Source organism: Saccopteryx bilineata, chromosome 11, assembly GCF_036850765.1.
Source record: "Saccopteryx bilineata isolate mSacBil1 chromosome 11, mSacBil1_pri_phased_curated, whole genome shotgun sequence".
Lineage (NCBI taxonomy): Eukaryota > Metazoa > Chordata > Mammalia > Chiroptera > Emballonuridae > Saccopteryx > Saccopteryx bilineata.
In genome coordinates, this window is record NC_089500.1 from 41,302,091 (window position 1) to 41,321,327 (window position 19,237).

Sequence of the window (19,237 nt, forward strand, 5' to 3'; positions counted from 1 at the left end):
GACTGGACTTTATCCTGTGTGGGAGGGCAGTTAAGTGAGTCGAGAGAAAAGGGTTGGAGGTGTAATGTGGTGGGCGAGTCTTATTCTCTCCTGTTTTCCTAGAAGGAAGGCCTGGAGTTGGGAAAGGGGGCAAGGGAGAGAAATTTCACTTTTAGTTCTCTTTTAAGGTCATTGCATTTCCAAATGCCCATTCAGAACCTGCACATGGGTAGTTCATTGGCTCTTTAAACTTATGCTGCCCAAACATGAGCTGATCTCCCTTTACCACGCCTCCGCCAAGCAATCCGAACCACTTCCTTCACGTCCTATCTCACTGAAAGGTGCCGGAGTCCACCTGCCTGCTACAGGCGGGAACCTGGGAGTCTTTCTCACTTTTCCTCTCCTTCCCCTCCCACGTGGATGAGTGTGTCCTTCCAGATACATCTTGAGTCAATGCACTCCTCTCATTCAGCTCCCTAGTCCAAGGCCCAGCTCTCTGGATGACTTGGAGTCACTTCATAACCATCTCCCCTCTCCCATCCTTACCCTCTCCCATCCTTACCCTCTCTCATACTCTCTCCATGTTGAGACCAGGAAACACTTTTAAATTAAACTTTTCGTTTTGAAATCATTGTAGATTCTCATGCAGTTGTAAGAAATACTAGAGAGATCCTGTGTTGCCCAAATCCCCCAAATAGTAACATCTTGTGAAACTATAGTACAACATCCCAATCAGGATATTGACACTGATACGGCTGAGGTCCATACCATTTCCGTCTTGGCCAGGATCCCTCCAGGGGCCATCCTATAGTCACATACCTACTCCTCCATCTCCCACCTTATTCCTCACCAAGGAACATGTTTTTAAAAGGTAGTGCATCATAACTTGCTCTGCTTAATACCTTGCAGGGGCTTCCCATTATTCATGGACAAAGTGGCACAGTCTTGTTAGAACCCACAGAGATCCAGAAGGCTCCAGCCCCTGCCCACCTCACCTGACTCTTACCCTACAGATATGCCCTACAGCAGTGGTCCCCAACCCCCGGGCTGCGGACCAATACCAGTCCATGGGCCATTTGGTACTGGTCCGCAGAGAAAGAATAAATAATTTACATTATTTCTGTTTTATTTATATTTAAGCCTGAACGATGTTTTATTTTTTAAAAATGACCAGATTCCCTCTGTTACATCCGTCTAAGACTCACTCTTGACGCTTGTCTCGGTCATGTGATACATTTATCCGTCCCACCCTAAAGGCCAGTCTGTGAAAATATTTTCTGACATTAAACCAGTCTATGACCCAAAAAAGATTGGGTACCACTGCCCTACAGGACTAATCTCTTGGTTTTTCACACACACTATCTTTTTGCCCCCTTAATAAAAGACCATTCTGTCTGCCTGATGCTCTTTCCTAAACAACAGAGACTAATAATTACAAATATACTGTGTGTGACCACAGAGAATCGGGGGGGGGGGGGTTCTGTGAAACCTAAGCTAGACTAGGCACAAGGTGGCTTAGTAACGAATAGGATGAGCCTCGAGTGACAAATAAAAGCCAAGACAAGAGCATCAGGGAGACAGAAGATAAAAAGCATGTCAAATGAAACTCACATATCCCAGGGCCCTGAAATGTTCCCCATGGAACCTCTGGGTGACAGGCGATAAATTACTAGGTGTTCTGGAACCTGGCAGAGCAGTCAGCTGAAGCATCCATCTGGCCCTGTGGTTGATGATGGAATTGCACCTACACCGCTGGACCGTACGAATCACAAATACTGTACAGGTGCACAGATGAGCTCTCAGGACTGCCTGATCCTGAGCAATGTAACAGGTTCTTTCTTGCTCATCTGGGTTTATTTCTTGGCCTTGGAAAAGAGACATAGATAGCATTTGGCATGTGGAGAGAACCTCTGTTACTGGGTTTCTAGAGAGCACGTTCCTTAATTACCTGCTTCCCTCTCCAGCTGTTTAATGCTGGGTTGAGCAAATGCGTGACATCTCGAAATTACAGCATCCTACGTCCCTCAAAATTTCATTCTGCAAACATGCTGACTAAGCTAGATACCCATTTGACAATTTAGATAATTCCATATTTCAGAATACCGTTTAAGTGGCAGCTGCTTGCGCCCTGCACCCACTGAAAACTGTTGGAATCTGTTCTCTAGAAAAGATATTACAAAACTCTGCAGTATTTTATTATAGATATAACTGTGCATCCCTCTTCTCATAATTTCTACCCCTCCCAATTATACTAATTGATTGTTGCTTTATTTTTTTTTTATTTCTTCATTTTTAGAGAGGAGAGAGGGAGAGAGAGAGACAGAGAGGGAGAGAGAGGAGAGACAGAGAGAGAAGGGGGGGGAGGAGCAGGAAGCATCAACTCCCATATGTGCCTTGACCAGGCAAGCCCAGGGTTTCAAACCGGCGACCTCAGCATTTCCAGGTCGACACTTTATCCACTGCGCCACCACAGGTCAGGCCTGTTGCTTTATTTTTCTGCTTATACACATGCACACACACACACACACACACACACAGTTATAATTCCCAGGAATCAAGAGCTTTGGTTCCTTTTTGATGGGGAACCACAAAATTCTCTCTCTTGCCTTTTATTTGAACATTGGTTAGTGTCCCCCTCGTTGCTAGCTAGCATCTTTTGTAGTGTCTGAATGAATGTCCAACCTTTCTCTATACAGGAAAATTTGCTGTTGCCCTGGCCAAATAGCTTGGTTGGTTGGAGCATTGTTCTGATATGCAAAGGTTATGGGTCTGATCCCTGGTCAGGGCACCTACAGGAACAGATTAATGTTTTTGTCTCTCTCTCTCTCCCTTCCTTTCTCTTTAAAATCTAAATGAAAGATAGAAGAAAAAGTAAAAAAGAATAATTTGCTGTCAGTCAGCCCACAACTTACCTATCCCAGGTTAAGTTCAAAAGTTTATTAGCTATTTTAGTAACCTTTTAATATTATAGAAGTGTATGTACATTAGAGAAAATTTGAAAATAGACAAGTGGGAAAAGAAGTTTAAATGGCATATTCTAACCACTCAGAGATTGCCAGTTTATTAAAACCTTAGTGCTTAGCCTTCTGAATTTCTTCATGCTTATTTCAGTCAATAATGTTTATCTTTTTACTTTAATAAAAAAAATTTTTCTCTAATACTGTAACCATATTCAAATTTCCCTTGTTCACTGAAAATGTCTTTTATAGGTAGGTAGTTTTTTCAAGATGGTTTCTGATCCAAGACCACATTGAATCCAGTGATGTCCCTTCCTTTTATTATCTACCACAGTCTCTTTTCATAAGATGCTGACATGCTGAAGAAACCATGCCAGTTGCCCTACAGAATGTCACACCATCTGGATTTGTCTGATTGCCTTGGCGTATGTAGTTTAGCTCATTCCTCTATCCTGTAAACTGTCAAGGACAGTTATATCTAAGGACTTGATGGGGTTAAGGTAAACATTTTGGGGAGAATACATCTCTAGTGATATTGTGTACTTTATATTATATCACATTAGCACATATGTGTGGTTGTACCACTCACTATTTGTGATGTCGGAAATGACCGTTCAATCAGGTGGTTTACGTGTTCCTTAGGTTGCAACAACAATGATCTCTGTCAAGCTCAGTTTCTCACTTTGCACTATTAACATTTTTTCAAGCAAATAATTTTTTGTGGTAGAATTTAAATTCTTTGTGGCCGTGCTTGCATTGTAAGCTCTTGAGCAGCACCAGATGCCATTAGCACTCCCTTCCCAGTTATGACAACCAAGAATGTCTACAGACACTGCTAAAAAATGTCCTCTAGGGTCAAAATTACTTCCATCTGAACACCAGTAGTGTAAAGCTTTAATAAAAGAGCTAGGCAGTATTTACGGGCAAGATACTAGTTTATTTCATTGAACTAGTGGGAGTGTTCTCTAGAGTAGAAACACCAGGGCAGCTCTGAGGACCTTGACTGTGAGAGTCTGTGGGCTTCTAGTGTGCTGCCCTTAACATGGCTATGTGCCAGCAATGCCCACGGTCTCTTTCTTCTTTCTTGGTTCTACAGAGAGACCATCTGATTGGCTCAGGTTGGCTCTGACACTTACAATTTAGCCAATCAGCTGTGGCCTGGCTTCTGGGTCCTCATTCCTGAGGGTTGAAGTTTCTCAGAGAAGGCAGAGTAGTAAACTGGGTAGACCCCCAAGAAGTTTCTTCTTCTCCAGTACCTGAGAGTGTGCCCACTTAGCACATCTGCTGCAGCCCATGATCTCAGCTGCCACCACCTAGAACTGGTGTCCCTGGTATATGGACTGTATTCCTAGTATTCCTGCTCAGGCTACTTCTCTCCCTTAGAGGCAAGACCAGGTGCAGAAGCCGGCCCCCCACCCCAGCCCCAGTACCGTCGCAAGTAGCATCTCTAGCCCCTGCCCTCACCACAACCTACACACCAGGCCTAACTCCTGCAGCCTGGTCTCCAGGTGACTGGCCAAGCCAGAGTGTGGCTTCAGCCTACAGACATCTCTGCCTTCAGCTCTGCCATCAGCACCAGTGGTGGGACTCAAATAAATTAACAACCGGTTCTCTGCCCTAATGACCGTTTTAAGTATAAAAAAAAATACCAAAAGGTAGTTAATTTCATACATTTAATACTTAGATAAGAACAATAAAAGAGGTACACAAAACGAGACTATGTTATGAGAGCTTTAAAATATTAATGAAAAAATATTAAATAATACCTGACGAAAAACAATAAAACTTACTTAAGATATTTCCATATTGCTTCTTGATTGGCATCCTCCCTTGCAGTTTTCTTCACTTTTATCCAAGCATCATTGGCTGTGTGACTTATCCTTAACCATCTTTTCACTGTAGGAGTAGGATCCCATTCCTTTACCTATGGACGGAATGAACATAACTATAGGCACTTAGAATACGCTGTTGTGCAGATGAACATTAAAAAAGAGTAAGGAATGTGAATCTTTGATTTCCACATTGGGCAGCTGCCCAGGCGCCCACCTTAGAGAGAACCCTGATTACAAGTACCATTTTTTTTTTTTTCATTTTTCTGAAGCTGGAAACAGGGAGAGACAGTCAGACAGACTCCCGCATGCGCCCGACCGGGATCCACCCGGCATGCCCACCATGGGGCGACGCTCTGCCCACCAGGGGGCGATGCTCTGCCCACCAGGAGGCGTTGCCATGTTGCGACCAGAGCCACTCTAGCACCTGGGGCAGAGGCCACAGAGCCATCCCCAGCGCCCGGGCCATCTTTGCTCCAATGGAGCGTTGGCTGCGGGAGGGGAAGAGAGAGACAGAGAGGAAAGCGCGGCAGAGGGGTGGAGAAGCAAATGGGCGCTTCTCCTGTGTGCCCTGGCCGGGAAACAAGTACCATTTTAACAACCAGTTCGCCAAACTCAACAAAAAATTAGGTATGGTTCTGCTGAACTGGTGTGAACTGGCTGAACCCCACCCCTGCTCAGCACCCCCGTCATTATCACCTGTGTGTACTTTAGCCTTTGTCTACCAGATTCCGAGGGTGGGGGCTGGAGACAGTGCCAGGGAGAGAAAGAACATGTTGCTGCTGCTTCCGCTTCCTGGAATAGCCATCAGGATCTCTCGGGCTGGGTACCCTGGCCCCCCAAAAACAAGACTAGTTGAGAGAAGCTACAAGTGGGTACCACTGGACAGGTGGACAGTAAGAAAACTAGGGTGGCTCACCTCCCTCTCAAAATAATCGTTAGAGGAAAGTAAGTGCTGTAGAGATCTGGTTTTTTTCTTAAGATGACTACTACTTGAATACTATTTTCAAAATGTAAAATATAAAATCTTTTCATTTCCCCTCATTTCTCAGTGCCTCTGCTTGGCAGGTGCCCTGATACATACATACCCTGCCTTCAGGGGAACCAAGCACTGCCCAGGGTCCACGGGCAGGATCCCACTGTCCCAGCAGGGATGGGAGAAGAGCGGCTAGAGTTCCCGGGAGGAGTTGAGTACATTCAACCTTTGTACCCAGCATGGCGTCCAGCACATAAACAGATCTTAAAATGAGTGAGTGGTTGAGTTGCCTTTTGAGTGTAAGAACCCGTCAACTGCTATGTAATAACTTCAAGTACATTAGGAGTTAAATAAGCCTTTGAAGTCTTTTATGGAACTAGACACTGTGTGTGGTAAGTTGAATTATAGCCCCCAACGGTGCCTACATCCTACTCCCCAGAACTCATCGAAACCCTGCCTGGCAAAAGGGTCTTGAGACAGGAGATTACCCTGGGTCATCCAGGTGGGCCCTCTGCAGTCACAGGGGTCCCCATCAGTGAGAGAGGGTCAGAGTCAGAGAAGGAGATATACTGAAGGGAGTGATGGATGGCCAGGAACCAAAGCACGGGCAGCCTCAGGAAGCGGAGAGACAGGAAACATCTACCCCGAGGCCGGCAAAAGGAAGGCAGCACTGCTGACACCTTGACATAGTTCTGTGAGACCCACCTCTGATTTCTGACCCCGGGACTGTACGAGGAAAAATGTGTGTTGTTGTCAGCTACTAAATACATGGAAATTTCTTACAGCGGCAATAGGAAAGCCATACAGTGTGTGTGTGTGTGTGTGTGTGTGTGTGTGTGTGTGTGTGTGACTTTTTCTAGGGGAAGTTTTTTCTGTATTTCAAATATTGATTCAAGAAATAAGCTTTTGAAACATGGCTCATTTGCATTTGGGAGCCCACTCGTATTTACATTCTTGTTCCACATACCTCTCTCTCCAGGGTCTCAGGGGAGCTCTGTTTATTCATCTGTAAAATGAGGTCTTGGTCTTTCTGCCTTGAAAAACCATTGTAAATTTCCAAGAAACATAAGTACTTTAAAAATATGTTTTCCAAGATTTAAAAATTTTTTAAACATGATCATAGGTGTGTAAATAACTTCTTTCCCTTTACCTGGATATGAAGCTAAGTAAGAAATATGGGTGATACTGTCTTAATTAGAGAAGATTAAATTGGCATGGGAGCGGAGAAGAGTGATGACATCTAGAACATTCTGGAGTTGTATTCATTTCCTTCAAAAGAAGAACCGGGCCTAACAGGCCGCTGCCCTGTGGACTCCAACTCATTCTCACCTGTATCTGGGGCATAAGAGACCAAGTCTGCTCGAGTCCGGAGAAGCCAGAGAACGGGATGGTGGGCATTGTCACATAAGAACTGAAGCTCGAGGAAAGAAGATTTCAAAAGACTCAGAGACCAGAAGGAAATGAGCATAAGGCCAGAAAATCTGAAAGGAAACATGGTAAACTCTTAAAAATCCAGGACTTAGACAATAAAGTGCAATGATCCTGACCGAGCAAGGAGAGGAGGGCAAGGTTTCTAAAGAAAGCCTTGGGGACTGAACCTGCTCTGTGGGGAACCCTCCAGGGAGCTCAGGCAGGAAGCTTCTGTTCGGAAGGAGAGGAAGACGCATACAAAAGGGCCTTTCGAGGAAATTAATGGCCAGCGTGTGTTTAACCATGCAGGAAATGGTAGCAACAGTGGTGGGACCTTTTTCTTAGTTCTCGGGCTGGCTGGCGCTTGGGGGCAAGTCGGCATGGAAGCTGATAGCTGTTTGAAGCCCATGTGCTCAGGGGTTCTCGAGTGGCTGCTTCCCCAGCACAGACCTGCTAGAACAGTGTGGTGAAGGAAGAACTGGGGCCCCAATGGTCAAGAGAGGAAAGAAACGAACACCTGTTGGCTTGAAGTAGGTCCAGCTTAGGCCCAGGAGATTATGTCCCAAATGCAGGATAACCTTGGGGGAGCCCTTTTAAACCTTCACTTTCATAACTGCTAGCAGGATCCTTGCAAAATCACTGAGCAGGGCCAAACGTCTATAAAGGCCAGTATTTCTCTAATTTTCTAAGAGCAGATCGTGATGAATGTGAACAATGTTGGATAGGGAGGCACTCTGTCCATCCATGGCCAGACTTCAGGGTGGACTATTACACATGCAGTTTGTGAATTTAGAGGGAAAAAGAAGGTGGTGAAGATTTAGAGTCAGCACAGGGGGACTTGAAACCCCAAGTCCTGTTAGCCTCATTGCCTCTGGGTTTTGCTAGGAAAACAGGTAGATCAGGGCATTGTCATGGACGTAGACTCAGAATACCAGGGCCAGGTGCAATGTTAATGTCCTTTACAGGTTGGAGACTGGAGCCCTAACTAGTTAGAGAATCTCTGGGCACCATGGAGACTTGGGCCCTCCCTCACCTCCAGCCAGTCTCGTGGAGTCCCACCCAAACACGTGATGTTTCAACAAGACATCTAGCCAAGGCCACAATTCTGAGTTGGATGATCTTAGAATTACAGGTTTTATAACTGCTTGGACAACCAAAAGCCAGTCATCATTTATTACCTGAGCATCAGCCTGAACAAAGTCCTGTGTAGAACCCTGACCTCTCAGTACTTTAAGACATAATTCACATGTGGAACCGGAACACCCAGTTCAAAACGACGCAAAACTGAAAGGAAGACCTAGAACAGTGCATGGAAGGATTCGCATCTTCTCAATACAGTGAAACAAACTCGGAACCTACAGTATGCAATTTAAAGAGAGATAATATTGTATGTCAACTATAATTGAAAAATAATTTTAAAAAAATAAAGGGATAAAGAATGGAGAGTTTAAGTTTTTTGTTTTTTTTTTTTACAAATGTGGAATGAGGGAAACAACTCAATACCAGCTCTTGTGAAAAAGGGGTAGGGATTTCACTTTAAGCAAACTGTGAAGAGACTGACGGGACTGCCAAGAAAGCCAGTGCAGATGTGCTGCGTGGTAGGCAGAATAATGGCCTCCAGAGAGGTCCGTGTCCTAATTCCTGGGAGCTATGAATATGTCACCTTACCTGGCAAAGGGATTTTACAGATATGATAAAATTAAGGATCTTGAGATAGGGAGATTATCCTGGATAATCCAGGTTGACCCAATGTATTTTTTTTAAAAAGAGTAAGAAAAAGACAGAGAGACAGGAAATAAGAAAGATGAGAAGGATCAACTCGTAGTTGCAGCACTTCAGTTGTTCATTGATTGCTTTCTCATATGTTCCTTGACTGGGGGACTCTAGCTACACCAGTGAACCCTTGCTCAAGCCAGCGACTTTGGGCTCCAAGCCAGTGATCTCTGGGCTCAAGCCAGCAACCACTGTGTCATGTCTATGGTTCCATGCTCAAGCTGGTGAGCCCGTGCTCAAGCCAGATGAGTCTGCATCAAGCTGGTGACCTCAGGGTTTCAAACCTGGGTCCTCTGTGTCCCAGGTTGTCACTCTATCCACTGTGCCACCACCTGGTCAGGCAGTATTCACAGTGTTCTTAAGAGTGGAAGAAGGAAACAAGAAGGTCAGGGTAAGAGAAGAGATGTGACAACAGAAGCAGAGGTGGGAATGAGGCAGGACCACAAGTCTCTGGAAGCTGGAAGAAGCAAGGAAATGAATTCTTCCCTAGAGCTTCCAGAAGAAACACAGACTTAATGACGCATTTTAGACTTCTGGCTTTTAAAATGATAAGATAATAAGTTTGTGTTGTTTTAAGCCAATATACTTATGGTAATTGTTATAGCAGCTACAGTAAACTAATACAAGCTGCATTAGTAGTGGTTAGAGTGTCCAGCCAAGCAAAGGTTGTACAATACACTCATTAGATTGTATCTAAAATGTGATTGCATCAGTTCTGTATCTGGAACCAGGTGGTTTGTGTATTTGGAAGCATGTTGACAATGTCAAGTACATACCAAATGTTGAAGAATGTCAATGTCATAACAAATGAAAAAGAGCTGAAAAGTTTGGGTATTTTCACCCTGAATAATATTAAGACATAACAGTTGTCCTTAAATGTTTAATGGGTTAACATGGCAAGGAAAGATTAAGATCACTGAAACCCCAGAAGGAAGAATTAGAACAAGTAAGTTGGAGTTACAGGGAAATTCAGGTCATTTTTTAATTCTTTTTTCTCTTTCTTTTTTTTTTTAATACAGGGACAGAGAGTCAGAGAGAGGGATAAATAGGGACAGATAGATAGGGACAGACAGACAGGAATGGAGAGAGATGAGAAGCATCAACCATCAGTTTTTTGTTTTGACACCTTAGTTGTTCATTGATTGCTTTCTCATATGTGCCTTGACCGTGGGCCTTCAGCAGACCGAGTAACCCCTTGCTCGAGCCAGTGACCTTGGGTTCAAGCTGGTGAGCTGTTTTTGCTCAAGCCAGATGAGCCCGTGCTCAAGCTGGCAACCTCGGGGTCTCGAACCTGGGTCCTCCGCCTCCCAGTCCAACGATCTATCTATTGCGCCACCTCCAGGTCAGACAAAGTCAGGTCATTTTAATGAAAACATTCACAACAATCAGAGCTGCAGAGTAAATGCTGTACCTTTTTAGGTAGTAAGCTTCCCATCACTGGAAGTATTCAATCAGAAGCTGAATAATCACTATTCAGAGATGTTAGAAAGAATTCCTCCATAAGGTCAAAACTGGTGAAGAAGACTGATCTAAGCACCTTTAAGATTTGAGGACTTGATTACTGTAGAAAGACAAAACATATTTGCACTGGAGTCCACGTCTTCCTCGTGCTAAAATTTTAATTAAACCTCATAGGGAAATAAAAGACAGTGGCAGGGGTCCTCACTTCTCTTGCTTGTATAATTCTCAATGCATGTTTTTAAATCTCCTTAACTATCTTTTTTTTTTTTGTATATTTCTGAAGCTGGAAACGGGGAGAGACAGACAGATTCCCGCATGTGCCCGACCGGGATCCACCCGGCATGCCCACCAGGGGCGACGCTCTGCCCACCAAGGGGCGATGCTCTGCCCCTCCGGGGCGTTGCTCTGCCGAGACCAGAGCCACTCTAGTGCCTGGGGCAGAGGCCAAGGAGCCATCCCCAGCGCCCGTGCCATCTTTGCTCCAATGGAGCCTTGGCTGCGGGAGGGGAAGAGAGAGACTGAGAGGAAGGAGAGGGGGAGGGTGGAGAAGCAAATGGGTGCTTCTCCTATGTGCCCTGGCCGGGAATCGAACCCGGGTCCCCCGCACGCCAGGCCGACGCTCTAACGCTGAGCCAACCGGCCAGGGCCAAGAGAACTATCATCTTGATGAGTAAGTGAAGTATTGACGTCGGCTTCTCACAGTGTATGTCAAAGACATCGAGGGCCTGACCAGGTGGTCGGGCAGTGGATAGAGAGTCAGCCTGGGACACTGAGGACCCAAATTTAAAACCCTGAGGTCACTGGCTTGAGCACAGGCTCACCAGCTTGAGGGCCAGGTTGCCGGTTTGAACGTGGTATCATAGACATGACTCCATGGTTGCTGGCTTGAGCCCAAAGGTCACTGGCTTGAGTCCAAGGTCACTGGGTCAGCTGGAGCCTCCCTGATTAAGGCACATATGAGAAAGCAATCAATGAACAACTAAAAAAAAGTGCCATAACTGGAAGTTGACCCTTCTCATCTCTCTCCCTTCCTGTCTGTCTGTCTGTCTGTCTGTCTCTCTCACTTAAATAAATAAGTAAATAAATAAAACAAAGACAGCAAGGCCACCAGAACGGGGGTCCCAGGTTGACCAGGAGGAAACTGCAGTCTCCCCACTCCTACCCTCAGGCTGCGCTAGGGGGCCTCAGTTCTGCCCTCTGTAAAGAGAAGCCACACCTCAGCTTAGCTCTCAAGTCCTCAAACCAAACAGTATCTCCTGTGGGTCCAGAGGCTCAGCAAGGAGCAATGTGACATGAAGATGATAGGAGCAGCAAGCTGCTCTCCTGTAGGGAATGAAGACTCCTGCAGACGGAGTTGCTTGGAGAAGCAGCCCATTCTGCCGATGAGTATCGACGATAGCATCTTCTGCCTGGCCCAAGTTGCTCAATATAGAAAGTGGATGAGCCAGCTAGAGGCCCAATGACACTTTCTTGTCTTTCCACACTGCTTTTTTCTAGATGCCTTTATAATGCCGCTGCTTGATTTGCAAGAGAAAGAGCAAAATGACTTAGTAGAAATGCTTCTGCTGTGGTCATCCTCTCCTCATGCTGCATCCCGTGGGGAAGGCAGAGGCCACCCACAGCCCTGAGGACCCGGCTTCCAGCATCAGCTGTCCTGCAGGCTCCAGGCACCGCCTGCCGGCTCCGGCCTGGGGAACAGGAATGCAAATGTCAGTTGATTACAGTGTTCTCAGTGGATGTGTCTGGACAAGTATCCACTTCCCTCACACCCAGATATGATTGTGGCCATAGCTACGTTTAGGCATAATATTGACCCGCTTGATAACATTGTTCCCAAGTTTCTGCCTCCTCCTCCTCCTGCTCTGTTCTCCCCTTCAGTGGGCTGTGTGTGTGTTTTAATACCTGTTGGCTAAATTTCTGTTTTAATTCAATAGATTTTTTTTTTAGGACAAGAGAAAAAGAAACCAGGCCTAAAGATGAGAAGATGGCACTCAGAAATGAACTTGTTTCCATTCCAGCACTCTGTCCTGCAGAGGTCAAGGCCAAACGCTGTTTGCCTCTCTCTCACTTTATGACGGCACACTGACCAGTGGCCAAGGGCAGCGTGTCAGCCCCCGTATCTGCCCCAGCCTCCCCCACACCGTCACAGGTCAACACCCAAGTTTCGGTGACAGCAGCATGCCCCCCCCCACCTCTCCAGCCCCATGTCCACTGTAGCACTGCCCCCAGCTCTCCTGCGACAAGTTCTGGAGCTGCCACTGAAGGTGACCAGGAGTCCAGGCTTCCGGGGAACGGCTCGTGTTTTATCTGAGAGGCTAGAAAGGATTTCCACCAACACGGTCAGACTTGAAATCCTCAAAGGTTTTTCTCTACAAAAAGAGAAAAGACTTGAGTGAATCTTTTCATATCCCCAGTTTTCTCATCTGTAAAATGGGAGTAATAATGATTCCCAAGTCACCAGGAAGTTACGGCGATTGGAGGACTTCAATCATGTGAAGCATTTAGAAGAGGGCCCACCAGACCCCTCGTACTCTCAGCTCCTTTTCTCATCACTGAATGAATGAACGAGTGAGCGAATGCAGATTGAATCTGCACAAACGTGTTATAAGTGAAAAATTTACACCCAGATTTAATTATTGAAATAACAGAGGTGAAAAGTTCACCTCTTCTGTGTAGACGGTTTTGGTACTTCATGTTTGTATTTTGCACTGTGACATAGGTCTCTTTTTCTTTTTTCTTTTTCCAGGACTACACTTTGTTATATGAAGAGGCAAAATATTTTCAGCTTCAGCCTATGTTGTTGGAGATGGAAAGATGGAAGCAGGACAGAGAGAGCGGTCGCTTTTCAAGGCCCTGTGAGTGCCTCGTGGTGCGCGTTGCTCCCGACCTCGGAGAGAGGATCACACTCAGCGGCGACAAATCCTTGATAGAAGAAGTGTTCCCAGAGATCGGCGACGTGATGTGCAACTCTGTCAACGCAGGCTGGAATCACGACTCGACGCATGTCATCAGGTTTCCACTGAATGGCTACTGTCACCTCAACTCAGTCCAGGTATATATAGCATTGTCATACGCTGTGTGGCATCGAATGTCACTCTTAATGCGGTTACCGACCTGACCTTGCCTTCGTGCGGTGCCTTTCCTCCAAGGAGCTGAGAAACCCTATTGTGGTAACACTTCTGTTGAGTTGGTAAACCTTTCCCCCCGCTACAGCATTCACTCAATCCTTTCACAGATATTTATTGAACATCTGCTGTGTGCCAGGTGCTGGTCTGAGCCCTGGAGACAGAGAAGAGAAAATAGAGACAACAGCTCCGTTCCCATGGAACTTACATTATGAGAAGGGAGCTGGGAGAGCAAGGAGTAACCGGCAGAAATGTAGGTCAGGTGGTGAGACGAGGGTATCTGGGATCGCGTATTCCAGCAGTTACCAGCAGTCCTGAAGACCCTGAGGTCGGAGTGGGTTCGGGATGTTGAGGAATATCGGGGAGGCCAGTGTGACTGGAAGAGAGGGAAGCAGACGGGGAATGCTAAGACGTGAGGCCAGCGGGTGGCCGGGGACAGATGACTGCCTCCTAGGGGGTGGTAAGGACTCTGAAATTTGGAGCTTTGGTTTCTTTTGGTTTGGGTTCATTTGCTGGCATGAGTAAATGGAAAGGGAAAGCCACTTTTGAGGGTTTTGAGGAAACAAGTGACATGATGCAACTGGTATCTGAAAGTGAACAGTCCGGCAGCAGGCAGAAGACAGTGGAAGCAAGGGGCCGACCGGAAGCTGGGGGCCAGGCAGACGCTGAGAAGTGTCCACTCTGGGGATGCTGAGTGACAGCTAAGGGGGCTTTCTGCTGAGGGCTGCAGGTTGTAAGAAGGCAAGGGTGATTAAAGTTTATGACGGGGGAACTAGATGAGTGAAATTGCCATTTCCTGAGATGGAGAAGTCTGTGAAAGAGTGGTGGAACTCAGAGGTTTTGGTCACGTCACATGAGGTGCCATGTGCCTCAGATGCTGCTGGGTGTGGTCATCAGTGAACACGTGCGTCCCCGGGCACAACGCAGGGCTCGAAACCTGCACTGTTGTCTAAGCTCCCGAGCCTGTGAGCACACTGTCCTCCTGTTTTGCTGATGGGAAAACAGAGGCACACCTGGGTCGTGACTCCAGGTCTATGTGACTCAAGAAGATTTGAAGTAAATGGCATGAGGATTTGGGGGTCCCTCTGCTTTTTCATTGGAATGGGCCCGTGACTTTCAGTATTGACCCAACAAAACCTCTCCCAAAGCTCAGACTGGAAGCACCCATTCTACCATTCTGCCTCCTGAGGGGGTCTTCCAAACTATTTATAGTTTTCTTTTTATATATATTTTTACTCTTTTAAATTGATGAGCAGATGCTTGGGAGCAGCATAGCAGAAACTATGGGCAGAAACTGGCCCTAGGCATGCTAGAGGTCCCACGCTCTCAGGAAGCCGGTTCTCCAGGTCCAGAGGTACACCCACTCCGCCCCGGGCAGGCTCCTGGGGGACCTTCCTGACACCCTCCCCTCCCACACCCTGCCTGCTCTCCTCTTATGTGTAAAGCCGTAGTCTACCCCTTGGGCCATTGAATAAAATCAGGTGCCTAACAAGTTTTCCCATCGTTCAAGTCTGATCAGTTGTGGAGACTTTTCGCTTGGATTACTGCCAGTGTACAACATGGTCATGACCCACTAACTCCCTGCTCCTCTGAAAAAGAAATAGGCACCATCCTCTAGGCCAGGGGTCCCCAAACTACGGCCTGCGGGCCACATGTGGCCCCCTGAGGCCATTTATCCAGCCCCCGCCGCACTTCTGGAAGGGGCATCTCTTTCATTGGTGGTCAGTGAGAGGAGCATAGTTCCCATTGGAATACTGGTCAGTTTGTTGATTTAAATTTACTTGTTCTTTATTTTAAATATTGTATTTGTTCCTGTTTTGTTTTTTTTACTTTAAAATAAGATATGTGTAGTGTGCATAGGGATTTGTTCATAGTTTTTTTTATAGTCCGGCCCTCCAACGGTCTGAGGGACAGTGAACTGGCCCCCTGTGTAAAAAGTTTGGGGACCCCTGCTCTAGGCTTTCACAGGCTTTGAGATAAGGCGCTTGAGACCTGAGACCCCACGGAATGATTTTAATATTTTCAAATCTGACTGGTCGTGGCACAGTGGATAGAGCGTCAACCTGGGACACTGAGGTCCCAGGTTCAAAACCCTGAGGTCACCAGCTTGAGCACAGGCTCTTCTGACTTGAGCACAGGGTTGCCAGCTTGAGCCCAAGGTCACTGGCTTAAGCCCAAAGGTCACTGGCTTGAGCAAGGGGTCACTGGTTCAGTTAGAGCCCCCCAGTCAAGACACATATGAGAAGCATTCAGTGAACAACTAAAGTGCTACAACTACGAGTTGATGCTTCTCATCTCTCTCTGGTGCACACATGCAAAAATATATATATTCTCAAATGATATCATTTATTTTATAGAACTTTTAAGTTGACGTTTATGATGCCATGGCTAAGAAACATAAGCTATTTGCATTCTGTCGGACTAAGCTTTGACCACAACTAAGGTAGCATTGGATCATGTTGCATAATTATCATATTGTGCATATTGAACCCCCTGGGGAGGAAGCTGTGGGATTTCCTTTTATTAGCAATTTAGCAACTGTAACAATGCTGAAAGACAAAAGCTATCAGACTTCAGTTCTTTATTGTTCAAAGCTTCCTCTACCTTTGTAATTCCTGTCCTCCTCATGGCACAGAAGCCTTTGCAGTGAGGTGGTTTGGCCCAGCAAACTGGGGTTTTTCTTGCTGACAGGCTACATTCCTGCCTCTACCAGGGAAATCCCCTTAGAGGGCTGTTCTTCGCCTCTTCACCTGCCACCAAAGCACATCTTGATTTTGAATTTAGGGAGTGTCTTTTTCAACCCGTCCTTTTGTTGACTGGTATGCGGGATTATTCATTGTGAATATATCTCCAGAAATAGAGCAAATGCAGGGTAGAAGGTTCATTTTTTCCCCCCATAAGGACTTCTTTTAAAATTTGCCAGCATTTGTAGTTTTAATTTTCAGAAAGCACACACTTGCTTTCTTATCTTATCTGGTTACCTATTTTGCAAGATATCAGATTATAGCATATATAAAACTAGGTGGCCAAAAAGAGAATAATAATTTTAAAAAAAAACAGTAAGGGTTTACTTTGACTACATTTTGAAAGGTATTTAATAACATTTCACTTCATTCAAAAAACAAATTAAGCCAAACATTTTTTTTTTAAGTTATGATGGCGTCACCCTACCTTTAGAGTGGCGTAGAAGCAATTTAATTATATTCAGAATCCTGGCAGGGAACATTTGCAAGTCTAATATTTGTTGGATTCCTAAAGAAACAGAATGCAGTAGCACAGTTGCTTGTATTTTGCCTGTCTAAGCGTTGTAGGAACTGTTTCCAGCATTAAGTGTTAGGCATGCAGTGACACACCCAGAGATCTTTCTGGCATTAGGTATTTGATTTCATTAAAGAATAGATTACCTAATGTTTATATGAGACGTTTAGAATTTCTTTATTTTGGATATGTGTTCTGATATATCCCCATTACGTTTATTCTCGCCCCGCTGAATGCACGCAAGGCAATAAATCTGTTTCAAATGCCACAGACTTAAAAACCTGCAGGTAAACCTCAATTGTCTTCAGTTTGTTCTGCTTTTGAACTGACATCAATCTTCCACACTGAAATATATTAACTCAGTGTCAGGAAACTTGAACAATGGCAGAGTTAGGAACAAATGAGTTGAGAGTGAATCACTGGCTGAGTAAATTCAGATAATATCTCTGACTTCCCATATCCTTCACCTCACAGAATATATTTTAGTGCAAATGAGCTTTGAAATGTGAGTCTTTTTTTTCTAGAGAAGCTAGCGTCACATATTGCAAAAAAAAAACCATGGGATTTGAGGCCAAACAGACCTGATTTAGAAGCCCAATTTCATCACTTACTGTGAACCTCAGTTTTCTCATCTATATAACAGGCTAACTCCACCTATTCTGCCAGGAGGGTGTAATGCAGGGGTCCCCAAACTTTTTACACAGGGGGCCAGTTCACTGTCCCTCAGACCGTTGGAGGGCCGGACTATAAAAAAACTATGAACAAATCCCTATGCACACTACACATATCTTATTTTAAAGTAAAAAAACAAAATGGGAACGAATACAATATTTAAAATAGAGAACAAGTAAACTTAAATCAACAAACTGACCAGTATTTCAATGGGAACTATGCTCCTCTCACTGACCACCAATGAAAGAGGTGCCCCTTCCGGGTGTGCGGCAGAGGCTGGATAAATGGCCTCAGGGGGCCGCATGCGGCCCGCGGGCCTGTAGTTTGGGGACCCCTGGTATAATGATTAAATGAACTTGGCTTATGGCAAGCTAGCATGTAAAGCACATTTTGGGTGTTAGAAATGTTTTCTCCCTCCCTCCCTCCCTCCCTGCTCTCTAATCAAGTCTTTGTTTGAAAGCAGAAACTTTGAGAGACTTAGAGGTTGGGTAAGCTTGACCAGAGCTGCACATGATCTCAAATTTGGGGGTAATTCTTTGGGCTGTTATATTTCTCCACTAACCAGATGCTTGTTTCGGCCCCTCCCAGGTCCTCGAGAGGTTGCAGCAAAGGGGGTTTGAAATCGTGGGCTCCTGTGGGGGAGGAGTGGACTCGTCTCAGTTCAGCGAATACGTCCTGCGCCGGGAACTGAGGCGGACGCCCCGCGGACCCTCCGTCATCCGGATAAAGCAAGAGCCTCTGGACTAAACGGACATATTTCTTATGCAAAAAGAAAAAGAAAACATACACAACGAAGACCACAAACGAAAAAAAAGGGACCTTTATGTGCAGTTGGAACAGCAAAACCAAGTCCTGGACCTGAAATTGAATTAAAGACACATTTATATCCAATAGAGACCACATCTGTATTCATACGGGAACAATTGGAATAGTGATATCCTCAAGGTGTAAAAAATATATAAATATATATATATATGTCAGAAGGTAGGAAATGCAAAAAAGAAAACAAACAAACAAAAAAATACTTGTGGTAGCTACAGTTGGTGCTGCAATGGCCATGAGGTATCCTGGGCCCCGTGGCCCCTGACCAATAAACAAGCCATGAGCAGTGAGGACCATCTCCTTCCCGTTTCCATTGCCAACAGCCATCCATTGTTTCGTTTTTTCTTTGTCTTTCTTTTTCTTTCTCTCTGTCTCTTTTTTTAAAAACACACTTTGAATCAGTTTCTTTTGCGTATGGAGGTTTCATGTCTCTTTCTAGGCAGGGACCCCGGGCAGAACTTCAGAAAAACTCTTCTGAGCACATTGCATTCGAAAGAAGTTAGACATGAAATATTAAATGTGGTTTGTACAGAAGTCACACCTTTTTGTCCGCCTCACAGATGTGAACGTTACTTTGTTATTAAACTGATCCGTTTTGCAAAGGGGCCAGAATTATTACTTGTTAGAGTTGCACCAGTTCGAGTCTGCTGCTTTCCTACAGTTTTTCAAATTTTATAATGTATTAAATACAATAAACTCTGTTTAAAAAATAAGGTCTGTTTGAAACACACATGGTGGAGTGAAACTATATTAAAATGAAATTTTTCCTTTTTTCAATTTTCTGTGTTGAGCATCAAAAAGAGGCCTTAGAAATTGAAGCCAGTTTCAAAGTCAAAACCCACTAAAAGCTAAAGATGTCGCCACCTGTTGTAAACAGTACTGTTCTCACTCAGCCAGTGCATGTCCCATGCTTTGCTGTTCTGTGTTGGTTAGCAAGATCATCTTTCTTCTTTTGAATTCTTTGTTTACAAATAC

The 19,237-nt window shown here is 45.1% G+C and overlaps 1 protein-coding gene across 4 annotated transcripts in view; it reads left to right on the plus strand.

Moving 5' to 3' along the window:
- The window catches only part of KCTD1 (potassium channel tetramerization domain containing 1), a 207,403-nt gene extending 188,428 nt beyond the window's left edge, over positions 1 to 18,975 (plus strand). For all 4 annotated transcript variants that reach the window (XM_066246696.1, XM_066246699.1, XM_066246698.1 and 1 more), the window contains exons 4-5: positions 13,132 to 13,437; positions 18,029 to 18,975. In XM_066246696.1, the coding sequence (XP_066102793.1) occupies positions 13,132 to 13,437; positions 18,029 to 18,187 (465 nt within the window). In that variant the 3' untranslated portion in view covers positions 18,188 to 18,975. The remainder of the gene's footprint in view (positions 1 to 13,131; positions 13,438 to 18,028) is intronic.
- The last annotated feature ends 262 nt before the right edge of the window (positions 18,976 to 19,237 follow it).